General features: G+C 44.2%; 1 protein-coding gene across 1 annotated transcript in view; it reads right to left on the bottom strand.

The window, feature by feature from the left end:
- Nucleotides 1-4,722: 4,722 nt before the first annotated feature.
- Myh8 (myosin heavy chain 8) overlaps nt 4,723-12,643 on the bottom strand; it is a 29,620-nt gene continuing 21,699 nt past the window's right edge. Inside the window, 10 exon segments of the mRNA NM_001100485.1 lie at nt 4,723-5,012; nt 6,499-6,594; nt 7,141-7,245; nt 7,400-7,570; nt 7,659-7,784; nt 8,890-9,093; nt 9,754-10,062; nt 11,644-11,768; nt 11,866-12,031; nt 12,116-12,299. Coding sequence (NP_001093955.1) covers nt 4,863-5,012; nt 6,499-6,594; nt 7,141-7,245; nt 7,400-7,570; nt 7,659-7,784; nt 8,890-9,093; nt 9,754-10,062; nt 11,644-11,768; nt 11,866-12,031; nt 12,116-12,299 — 1,636 coding nt within the window. The 3' untranslated portion in view covers nt 4,723-4,862.

Here is a 12,643-nt window from a genome sequence, read left to right as displayed (position 1 = left end):
TGTGTGCACCTTAAACACTGAAATTACACTGCAAACATGGTTCTGTATTTTGCTTTTCGACATGTTTTGAACCTTTCTTGTGGTAGTAATACAGGTGTCTCACACACATACGATGATCATACTTTTAAGAGTTTAATCATGCATTAGTGTAAAAGCAAGAGTTGAAAATATACTTTGAATTTTGATCTTTTCCTGGACGGCTGTGACCTCTGAACGACCCAGAAACTTCAATGAGAAATATCAGTACACTCAAGTTCTACATTAGGCTAGGTTTCACTATAGGAGTATTTCCAACCAGTGATAGGGTTTCCTGAGACATAGTCTAATTGTAAGCTGAGGGAAATCTCTATCATATCATCTACAGTTGCTAAGGAACACGCGTGTGCATGAAGGAGATGTGTGTACTAAGAACTACAGGATACCAATGAGGAAATCAGAGCTCTAAATTGATGGAGACATGGGCAGTGGTCATGAATTGGGAGATGGAATGCAGTTGATAGGTTTATTACAGTTCCTAAAATAATATATATATCTTGCCTTTACATTCAGTGGTCATTATTCTGTTAAGAATGTTCCCAAAGTGCTATACAATTGTAGCATTTTCCTAATGAAAAAATTATTTTTACTTATCAATTTATTCTTTAGATCACTATATTGTTATGAACTTCCAAATAAAAACATTACACAGCTAACTTAATAGAGGCCCTCAAACCAACGGTTGGGTTGGCCAGTCTCAAGCGCGTACATCTCAGTGAACGTCTGTGTGGTTCCAATAGCCATTCTGAGGAGACGGAGTGAGGTTTCTACACCTTCACTATCAGTTATAGTTTTGTGGTCTTATCTGCCACAAAAAAAGGGGAAAAAACTATGACAGTGGTGAAATTGGAAGACCAATTAACATTATATTTTCTTCATGACTCCTGTGTCTTTTTGTGTTTTATCTCTCCTCAACACCTAATATTACCCTTTCCTGGGGGTAACTTGTTTTATTTTTCATTTGCCACACGTGCTTGTCGGCATTCAGAGGACAACCTGTAGGAATCCGTTCTCTCCTTCGGTTTTGTGTATCCAGGGAATTGAACTCAGGTGGTCAGGTTTACCAGCGAGTACCTTTATTCCAGGACACCATCTTGCTGGTCCCCAAACCTTGCACTTTCCTGTGTAACTTGAAGCTTCTACAACTGAAACCATCATCTCCATTAAGATAACAAGCATGCTGTGTTATCTGAGTTCTCCTTTTGTTCTTTCGTAATCTGCAAGTGTGTCTGGACACTCCGTAACCCTGCCTCTGCCTCGGCCAGCAACCGCTGGTCTCTGCTAACGCGGTTTCCATTTTCTGGGAAGGTGTGTGTGTGTGTGTGTGTGTGTGTGTGTGTGTGTGTGTGTGTGTGTATTTATGATGTGAACATATGCATAGAAACCAAACCAGGCTTTGGATGGCAAGGTTTCTTTCAGTCAGCATGAGTGTCTGGAGTTTCATCCTCCATGCTTTCACTTTTTCCTTTACTGTGGGGAATGATTCGCTGCCTGGATAATTGTTGTAGAAATATTTAACCCCTTCCCAGGGTTTCTACCCTGCTTCTGACCCTTTAGTTCCTGGATAAAAGGCCCACACAGCCTTTACATTCACAATAAGCCTTAAACAGCACAAGAGCTGGGGGAATCCCTTCCCTCCATGCTATTAGAATCTGCTTTCCTATTGATAACCCTGAACCATTACTTTGTGTTTACTTTTTCATCTGGGCTCCTCTGAACTCCAATTGGCCAGCCCTTGGGGCCATGTTTTTACGGCTCACCTAACCCAATGGTGACTTCCTTTTCCTCCTCCTCTAGCTTCTTCTTCCCATCGTGGTTCTCCTCGGATCCCAAGCTCTAGAAACCTACAACCCACCTATGTCTCTTCTGCCCAGCTATTGGCTGTTGGTATCTTTATTTACCAATCAGAAAAACCTGGGGGCAGGGTGACTTAACATCTAAGAACAGACTCTCTCCTCTCTGGGGCAACCAGTCTTGGGGCCCAATATTAGCATCAGAATCCAAGCAGCATCAGGCCAACCCACTACAGGCAATGCTGTAGTTTGTTTACCTATTTACCTGGCGGTGGACGTCTGGATTCTCTCCTGCTTTGAGGCTTTACTACTTACATTGGGAATATTTCTATGCAAGTATTCATGTGGCTGATCCTTCCATCATCTCTGGAGAAGGCAACCAGCTGTAGAATGGCTGGACTATAAGGATTGTTTCCTAACTTAAAAACAAAACAAAACAAGAAAACTACCCAACTGCTGTGCTACTTCCCATGGACTAACAGGTATGAAAGGTCTAGCCCCAACCTCTGGACCATACTTCCTGTCATTTAACATCAGTGTGCTGAGGTCTCCCTGTGTTTTGTTCTTTTCCTAGGGCCCATGCTGATGAATTGTTTCCAGCATCTATTTGCATGTCCGTGTAAGCATCCTCATAGTGTATGGCTTGCCTTCCCATTCTCTTTAACACGGTGGCTTTCAAAGACCAGACATTGCCTTTTGAAGTCCAGTTTATTTATTTATTTTTTTATTTATGGCTCATGCTTTTGCTGTTATAGCTGCTGTTATAGCTAAGAAGTCTTCAACTAAGCCAAGATCACAATGACCTCTTCTCAGGTTTGTTCTTGGTCATTGTTATAATTATGATTTTTATTTCCTCTTTAATCTTTGCACTTGACAAAATATTTGGCATTTTTTTCTCTTCTCTCTTTTTTTAAAAAAATTATTTTATTTTTATTTTATGCATATTAGTGTTTTGGCTTCATGTGTGTCTGTGTGAGGGTGTCAGTTCTTGGAGTTACAGACACTTGTGAGCTACAATGCGGGTGCTGGGATATGAACCCAGGTCCTCTGGAAGAACAGCCAGAGCCAGCTCTCTAACCCTTTCTTATTTTAAGCCTTTGCTGTTACTGTAAACATACCGAGACTGTGGCTTGTACCTTTTGTGTTGCGAAAAATTGAGGCTGCTGGGTTGGGGTGGGGGAAGAAGATGCTAGAAGGTGGAAGGAGGGGTGTGTGACAGGTAAGCCCTGTCTAGACTGCAGTTTTTGCTCTCCCGCTCCACACTGTTGCACTTTGCCGCCCGTTCCCCCTTTCCCTTGTCACTCTTCACAGTTCATTTTCTTGCTCCTGCTCCACCTCCCTCTCTCTCCCTCCCTCCTCCCTTCCTCTATCATCTAGCCCATCTGAAAATCCCCTGTTCTCCCTTCAGTAAATATAAAATCAGATCTTTAATTATCTCCCAATGTTCTTTCTCTGGTTCAATCCATTGCCATTTAAAAATCCAACATTTCGCACTGCTCTCCAGGTATCGACTCATGGTCCCTCCATGTTGCTTTTTCAACACACTAGACAAAGAGATTCGTTTACAATGCAGGTTAATATCATTACACTACTTAAAACCTTCTCAGGCTTTCCCACTGTATTCTGTACTGAAGACAAGCGTGTAAGGTACCCAATGCCTCTGGGGCCATTGCATGATCAGCACCTGGTTCCTCTCCTATTCTGTCTCTCATTCTCCTGTTACCACAGCCATTCTAACTTCCTTACACTTGGAGCAGCTACAGTTTCCCCTGCCCCAGTCTTGGCATTTTCTGTGTAATCTGTCTGGAAGGGCTCAGTCCCCAAACACTGCTCTCTTGCTTTCTTCAGATCTCTGCTGGAATATATTCACATTAGAGAGGCGTTCTGTGACTGCTCTCAATAAAATGCAGCTGTGTCTGTCAACCTTTAGATTTCTCGCTTACACCGCTTAACCCTAACCCATCACATGGCATGGCTGCTCATGTGTTGGCTACCTTTCTGTCCTTATAGAGTATACATTCTCTGAGGGCTGTTCATTCTCTACAACTCCCACAGAATTTAGAATGGTGCCCGGCACATGGTAAATCTAGAGTCATTAAATGTAAATGGATGAGTCTTTCTGGAGAGACACCCTCAGAAAGACACTTTCACAGATGTGTACCCTCAGAGAGGCTTCCTCAGAGAGGGATTTCCTTAGTAATTTGTAGCAATCCAGACATATTTATTAAAACAGGATTTGGCCAGGCATACCTGTACTCCCAGTACTCCCAGCAGAGAGGCTCAGGCAAGGAGATCTTAAGTTCAAATCCAGCCTGGGCATCATAGAAACACCCTATCTCAAACTAAAAGCCTCATTGGAGCATATTGTGTGGGAAGGAACTTGAGAGTTGAAGTAGGAGAAGGGCTTCTGTGTGGTAGTGAGGTTCAGCATGTTGAATATTCTTGTGTTCATTAGTGTGGGTCAATTTGACACCAATGGGAGTCATCTGGGAAGAGGGACCTCAACTGAGGAATGCCTCCGTCCAGTTGGCTTGAGGGAAAGCCCGTGAATGGCTCTGGGTTGTTTAAGAGCATGTTGGTGGTCCTGGGGTGTTTAAGAAAGTAGATAGAGTAAGCCATGAAGAGAAAGCTGGTAAGCAGGTTTCCTCCATGGTCTCTACTTCAGTTCCTGCATCCCTTCCTTAAGCTCCTGCCCTGGCTTCCCTCACTGGTGAACTGTAAACTCTAAGCCAAACAAACCCTTTCCTCCCCAGGTTGTCGGTGTTTAATTGTGGCGGCAGGAAGTGAACTGAGGTAACTCTACATAGCCATATATGACAATTTAAGAAAGAGTTAGATAAGAACTGGCTTTGCCAGCAAACAATTTAGCAAGTAAAACAGGGAGCCTGGTTTAATTTATCAATGAGTTGTGGTTTTTATTCAGTCAGCAGTGGGAGAAAAGTAAACACAGAGAGGCAAGTGACCCAGCAAGCGACCCAAGGCAGCACATTCTGTGCTTTCCTTCAGCCACTTGGCGGCCTCCTCAAGATGCGTTTACTCTGCACTGATTTTGGTGTGAACCTCGCGGCTCTTCACCCGCAGCTTGTTGACCTGGGACTCGGCGATGTCTGCCCGCTCCTCGGCTTCCTCCAGCTCGTGCTGCAGCTTGCGGAACTTGGCCAGGTTGACGTTGGATTGTTCCTCCTGAGAACAGACAAGAGTTCTGGCAGTTAGATGCTGTGGGCCTCGCTCTGTTTGTTACCAGGTCAGATTATTCCACAATTGTATTCCCTTCTCATGTGGTGCTGGTCATGTCTGACCTCCAGTCTCAACCCAATTTGTAACTTTAGTGACAATTTTGACTTGAAGGAAGGAAAGGAGAAATTGCTTTCCAATGGAAGAGACCAGCTTTTTGTCAAACCTTCTTACCACCTCCCTGCTTTTTTATGTGTGCAAGTGTTTAGCCTGCATATACACACATACATATGCATGCATATATACATATACATATACATACATATACATATACATACATATACATATACATACATACATATATATACATATACATATACATATACATACATACATATATATACATATATATGTGTGTGTGTGTGTATATATATATATATATGTATATATATATATATATATATATATATATATATATATATATATATGCTTGTGCAACATATTCAGGCAGTGCCAAGTGACTTGGAGGACCTTGGAGGTCTTTTAAGCAGTGACTCCCTTCCCCTGGAAATGTAGTTACATATGGTTGTGAGCCACTGTGTGAGTGATGGGAATTGAACCTGCCTTCTCTGGAAGAGCAGCCAGTGCTTTTGACCACTGGTCCATCTCTCCCTCGCCTTGCTTACTTTTCTGATGTGGCTCTTGGGTAGAGGGGAAGAAGAGGCCCAGGTGCCCCAGAGACCTCGATAAGCAAAGGTTTACACTGCAATAGCTTGGAAAGGCCACTAACCATTGTTTCCCTGTGCGTTTTAAGACTAATGCAGAGAAGGGAAGAAGTGGATCTAAGACAAAAGTTGCCTGCCTTTGTGTTCTGTTACTCTTCGTGCCTTCTACTACTAAAAGAATGGGAGTAGGCCCGGCAGGGGAAAGCAGAGCTGGCTAGCCTTCCAGCAGCCTTTCTTTGTTGTTTGGTACTGCAGAACGCAGGGCCTCACACCACTAGCTGTCCCTCTCGTATCTCCTCATGTTCTGGTTGCAGCGATACACACACAGCAAGGAAAGAAAGCCTTACCTACAGAGTGAGTCAACAAGTCAGTCGAGGGAGGAAGGCCATCAATATGTGTCGTTTAGGAGCACATGATTTGTGTATGCTGAGGGACATGAATTGTTCAAGCTGGCATTTGTGTTTCTGTTGTGTGATTCTTGCTATCAATTAAGGCCAGGTATTGGGAGCTTTCTTTTTACCTGGTCCTTCCTGCCTAATAATATTTAAATATCTCCTCTTGAACCCTATTCTGTGATTAGCATGGGGCGCGCTATTTGTAAGATCACAACCCTCATTAAATATGTGAATGGTAGATTCTTACTGTGTGTCTTTCTTCCTTTACACACATGGTTTAAAAAAAAAAACAAAACAAAAACCAAACCAAACCAAAACAAATTTTCTCTCCCAACAGAACTCTGCTTCTTCCTACACAACCTCAGAGATACTCACAGCCTCCTCTGCTTGTCTCTTGTAAGATTTCACCTTCGCCTGTAATTTATCCACCAGGTCCTGCAGCCTCAGCACGTTCTTGCGGTCCTCCTCGGTCTGAAAGTTTGATTTAAAAAAAAAAGATACGCATTCAATCCAAAGAAACACGTCTGCCTCTGGTGCTAAAATTAGTCACTAGTGTGCCAGACAGGGGACTTTGGGGTAAACTTGACAAGCCATGCTCTGAACAGTGGTCATGCTTGTTAAATGTGTATGCTGTCCCGTTAAAGAATTCTATACATCTGCTCTAGTTCTTACCCTCCTATTCTGGGAGAGGCCACACTAAGACTACCATCTAGTTTACTTTGCTTTAATACCTATTTAATTCTTTTCTCTCTAATGCTGCCTTCCCTCCCTTCCTTTTTCCCCTTTCTCTTCTCTTTCCCTTTCCTCCTTCCTTCCTGTTAGCGGGAATCAAGCTCATGTCTGCCCCATTCTATGTCGCTTTGTAATCATCCTAGCTTGGTGGATGCTTGGAAGCAGGAACTCTGTCTTTTGTCCTTTACATACGTGCACGTTTGCAAGTGCCACCTAAGGAGTCATGAGGGTTTTCCTTTCCCTTTGGGCAAGATACCTGCACATTCTAGAAGCTATTCCTCTCACCTGGTAGGTAAGTTCCTTTACTCTTCTTTCGTGCTTCCTTAACCCTTTAACGGCCTCAGCATTACGTTTCTGTTCATTCTCAACCTCTCCTTCAAGTTCACGTACCTGGAACCAAGAAAGAAAGACGTATCTACAGTCAGTGTTGGGGGGGGGGGTTAGCCTAGGGTCAACTACAGGTATTGAGCAGGTTGTTCCTGATCCCAGGACAAGAAGAGGGTGTCCTCTTGATCTTCCCAGATTTAGGACTGCAGACACCCACCCTGGCCTCCAGTTTCTGGATCTGCTTCTTGCCGCCCTTCAGCGCCAGCTGCTCAGCCTCGTCCAGACGGTGCTGCAGGTCCTTCACCGTCTGCTCCAGGTTCTTCTTCATCCGCTCCAGGTGGGCGCTGGTGTCCTGCTCCTTCTTCAGCTCCTCCGCCATCATGGCGGCCTGAGAGGAAAATAAATCAAGGAAATAATGAGCCCTGGTGGTGGCAAGGCAGCACAGGTGGGAGGAGGATAATGTGTATGGTGCTCACGTCAGTAATGGCTTTCTTGGCCTTCTCTTCTGCATTGCGTGACTCTTGAATTACTTCCTCCACTTCACTCTGCAGCTGTGAAACATCATTTTCCAACTTCTTTTTGGTGTTGATGAGGCTCGTGTTCTGTTAAGAAAAAATGGTAGGAATTTATAACTCTTCCAGGTTTCTCACTTGGGGTTTACAGTTGTTCTATTTTAGTCTAACCCAGCTTTTACTAATGTGAACTATTCTGTTTGGCACAAACTTGCAGTCAGTTGCATGGCTGGAACCTGTGTCCTTGTACTCAGTCCTTTACTGCCTATCTGACTTACATAGGAGGACCTGCGACATTTTAAGAGTGCTTGCATTGACAGGGTATGATGGTACATGCTTGTCATTCCAGTAGTCCAGAGGCTAAGGCAGGCGGATCATGAATTGAGGGCCAGCCTGTGTTACATGGGAAGATCCTGCCTCGAGACAGCAACAATGGATGCCCATTATTAGTAGTCATCTCACCTTTGTTCTTTTCACTTGTTTTATTTATAGTATTATCTGCTTAAAAGGTTGGGAATAGTAGGGTTTGTTTTATTTTGTTTTGTTTTTATGTGTGTGAGAACGTATGATGCCTGAAGTCTCTCAAAAGAACTATGTAGGTGAACACAGTGGTGCAGAGAGGGAGAGGAGGGCTTGTCCACTGTGTGTGTGCACGTGAGGACGGGGCGGTGGGGGAGGATTCTGAATTTGTATTATGAAAAAGTTTTCTTAAATTTTCAACACAGTATTCTTGAGGGAAGGAAAACTCCCTCAGCACGTATTAGAAATCCTGGAGCGTGGTTATTTTAGTGTCACAGAGATCTTATGAGGAACTGCTACGACATTTAATGCCTGGGCAAGAAGGGATGGCGCTAAGTGCTCTGAGAGGCAACAGAACAGTGACCACTGTGCAGTAGTCACTCTGACAGTGACCGTGATAAGTGCCGCATGCGATGTGTTTCAGTTTGGAGTCGAAGGCATGCTTACCCAGGGTTATTCTTCATGGCTTTATTACCCCCCAAAGTCTACCCTTATGTCTAAATCTACAAAGCCCTCTTGGTAGAAAAATCCAGAAAAGACAAGTAGGAATGCACAATAAGGTGACCCAGAGCCCTCTCATTGCTCCAGTGGTGGTTTAGATACAGCTCCATCCTTGGCTGCATGTTCGTCCCTACACTAGATTCCTCACCTGGCAGTGCACCAGCATGGGGCTCACCTGGGTGTGGAGGAGCTGCACGCGCTCACTGGCGTCCAGCAGCTCCTGCTCTGCAATCTTCCTGCTCCTCTCCGTCTGCTCCAGAGTGGCCCGCAGCTCCTCGATCTCAGCCTGCAGCAGGTTGGCTCTGCGCTCCACGATCGCCAACTGCTCCTTCAGGTCCTCCTGGCCCCGGAGAGCGTCATCCAGGTGCAACTGGGTGTCCTGTCAGTTAAACAAATATTTTCAAGACTCTGAAGAGGATCTGAACACCTAGGGGAGGAGCTGGAGGAGTGCATTGGTGTTGGGGACAGGAGATGACTTGCCTGTCATGTGTCTGAGCTCAAGAATGATGGGTGCATTTGTCTAGAGTGGGAGCAAATTATCAAGGGACAGAGTCCTGTTCTTTCTCCGCCTTTAACTTATTATCTGTCACATGCCAGTCACTATCCCTTATCAATTACAGGGCATTTTTTAACTACCCTACACAGTGCTTGGCATCTGCTCTCTCATTTGATCCTCACAGCTATCCATGAGATAAGAAACTTATTTTTACTATAAGAAGTAACAGGCCCAAGAAGTTAAATGACTTCCTTTAAGTCAAAATGACAAAACCAAGCCCCAACCTCAGGCCTGTTTTGTGTAAAGCCTGTATATTCTAGACCTTGTCATTTCTTATCTTTCAGCTTCTGTTGGTTCTCCTACATAGGATGCCTGTAGATGCTTATGCTCTAAGCACAGTGTGAGCGAGAGTAAACACTTTCTCCTTAAGTTGTTCTTCGCTAACACAGCAGTGGGTGAAAGGAGCTAGGAGCTTACGAAGTAATTGTGAGAACAGCAGGCAGGTTGTTCTGTAACTCATCTAAGAGGTGGATGCCTGTCTACCTTGAGGATGCCTTGGGTGTTCCTGTAGTTCCTCAAGCTCTCGGCAGCCAAGCGGTTGGCGTGGTTCAGCTGGATTTCCATCTCATTGAGGTCGCCCTCCATCTTCTTCTTGACTCTCAGAGCGTCGTTCCTGCTCCTGATCTCGGCGTCCAGCGTGCTCTGCATCGTCTCCACGACTCGAATGTGGTTTCTCTTCAGCTGGTCGATCTCCTCATCCTTCTCAGCAATCTTCCTGTCGATCTCAGACTTGACTTGGTTCAGCTCCAGCTGGATGCGCAGGATCTTTCCCTCCTCGTGCTCCAGAGATGCCTTAAGGGAAGAGTGATCGGTCATCACTGAGCAGGAGAGAACTCACGTGGTCGGAGTCTGCTCCGAGCGTGTGAGGCAAACTCTTATTGCCGTCGTCTTGTTGAAATTTAAAGCTAATGTAGTTGTCCTAAGAACCTGTGTAGTGAATCATTTTTTTCGGTTGTTTATCCAGTCAGATTTTATAGGACAGTTCTGTAGTAAAAGTACTGTGCAGTGTCTAAAGATTCATGACATGCTAACAGATTAATTTTACATATAGTATAAACATGCTACATATATACATGTAATGTTTCACAAACTACAGTCTTCATGTATGATATATTAATCTGGCATAGAAACCATCAGGTATAAAATAGTTTTTCCCCAGTTACTTGCTATAATGTGTACTTGCTAAACTATGTGTAGGCAATGTATCAAAACAAAGCTTCCCATTGCCCCTTACAGGCAACTATTTTAATGTGGAACAATTTTTTCTACTATTTTTAAGGCAGAATTTCTTGCTTTGTGTCTCAGGATGGCCTTGGGCTTTATTCATGGTCTTTCTACTTCCCTATTTCTATCTATTTTTCTACCTATTTTTATCTAATCAAAGTTTTATATGCAAATATGTATCTTGTTTTTTGGTTGTGAGCCTAGCCTTTAATGGCTGAGCCATCTCTCCAGTGTGTCTTGCTTTTTAAAAGCAAACATTTGTGTCTAACATAAATCTTTTCCCACATTAATCATACTTTTTGGTCATTTTTCACTTTATTTAATAAATAATTGACAGACAGAACATGAAGGTCAGAGAATAATCTGTGGGAGTTTCTTCTCTCCTCCTGCCTGTGGATTCTGAAGATTGGATAGAGGGCATAAGGACTGGTGGAGAGTGCCTTAAACTCCTGAGCCATTTTTATGGGCTTCTTCAGGTCTTTTAAGGTGTGATTTTACTATAAAGCTCTGGCTGACCTGAGTCTTACTATGTAGATCAATCTGGCCTCAAATTTGGACTATTCCTCCTGTCTCTACCCCCAAGTGCTGGGATTTCAGGTGTGTGTAACCTCTCCTGACTTATAACCATACTTAATTGTTAATTGGGACTCTACCATTCTAGTTTGTTTCCTTTTTGTATTGGACATATTTGTCTTAAAGTTTCTTGTGGTAAATCCTAAGAAAGTGAATGGATGGGTTCATTTGCATTTTTCTTAAACTTATTTTTATTTTATTCGTGTGCACACGAGTTTGTGTGGATGTATGTCATGTTTCTGCAGGAGCTCTTGGAAGCCAGAAGAAGGTATCGGATCCACAGGAGTTAGAGTTACAGGTGGTTGTGAGAGCCACCAGATGTGGGTACTGGGAACTGCACTCAGGTCCTCCTGAAGAGCAATACAAGCTCTTAACATGTGAGACATCAATCCAGCACCAGTACTGACATTATGAAGGCTTTTGATAGGATCGCCTAATTGCCCTGTGCACAAATGCCCCAAATTTAAATTTAAATCTGCTGCATAATAATGTATTCAACTCATGATACCATTACTCAGCTTGATACATTTGTTAATGTTTGTCTGCTATTTCCCCCCACAGCATAGCAACATGTACCTCTGCTTCCTCTAAAGCAGCCTGGATCTCACACTTCTCTTGTTCCACTTGCTTCTTTATTTTCTCCAGCTCGTGGATATGCTTCCCTCCCTCTGCAATCTGCTCGGTCAGGTCAGAAATCTCCTCTGTGGAAGAACAGATGAAAGGAAGCGGTTGAAATGATGGCAGCAAGGGAGCATCCGGCCAGGACTGAGCAGGGTCAGGATGGTCACCCAGACTCACGCTGTAGATTCTTGTTCTCTCTCCTTAGCGTCTCCAGTTGATCCAGAGACTCCTCATAGGCGTTCTTCACCTTGAACAGCTCTGTGCTGAGAGTACGGGACTCCTTCTGGCAGGACTCAAGCTCAGCCTGAGTTTCCTCATACTTCTGTCTCCATTCCGATAGAACCTGAAAAGGCCATAGATGGTCAGCTGGGACAAAGAGGAGAAAGACCTAATAGAGTTTTCATGAAGGTCAAGCAGGTTAGATCACCTTGTCGAAGTTTCTCTGCTTCTTGTCCAGGGCAGCACACGCGGCGTTGGTCCTCTCTACGTCCAGCATGAGGTCCTCCACCTCATTCTGCAGCCGCTGCTTTGTCTTCTCCAGGGAAGCACACTTGGCGTTCACAGCTTCTACGTGCTCCTCAGCCGCCTGCAGACGCTGAGCCAGCTTCTTCCTGAGGAGTTAGCCAAATTGTCAAGACCCAGCCAAAGGTAGGAACAGAACAATAACTGGATAATCCCTCCTGCCATCCTGCCCTAGGCTGGCAAACCCATCTGCCTCTCAGCAGTGATCACCACACTTCATTCTAGACTGGTAAGCTGGAATTTTCCAAAAAGGCAGATAATTGGGCTCAGTAAAGTCCTTGGAATTTTACTGGATTCCCACAGGCTGCTGTCAGTGCTAGGTGCCTTCATCTATCAATGGCTCTGGGCTTATAGAACTTCTGTTTGGGAATGACTGTGAAAACCATCAGCTAGGACAACATTGTTGATTGGTTTATATATCCCCTCTTAAGCC

Source organism: Rattus norvegicus, chromosome 10 (assembly GCF_021556685.1).
Source record: "Rattus norvegicus strain SHRSP/BbbUtx chromosome 10, alternate assembly SHRSP_T2T, whole genome shotgun sequence".
NCBI lineage: Eukaryota > Metazoa > Chordata > Mammalia > Rodentia > Muridae > Rattus > Rattus norvegicus.
The sequence above is the reverse complement of the archived record's forward strand: the minus strand, read 5'-3'. Positions and strand labels throughout refer to the sequence as shown.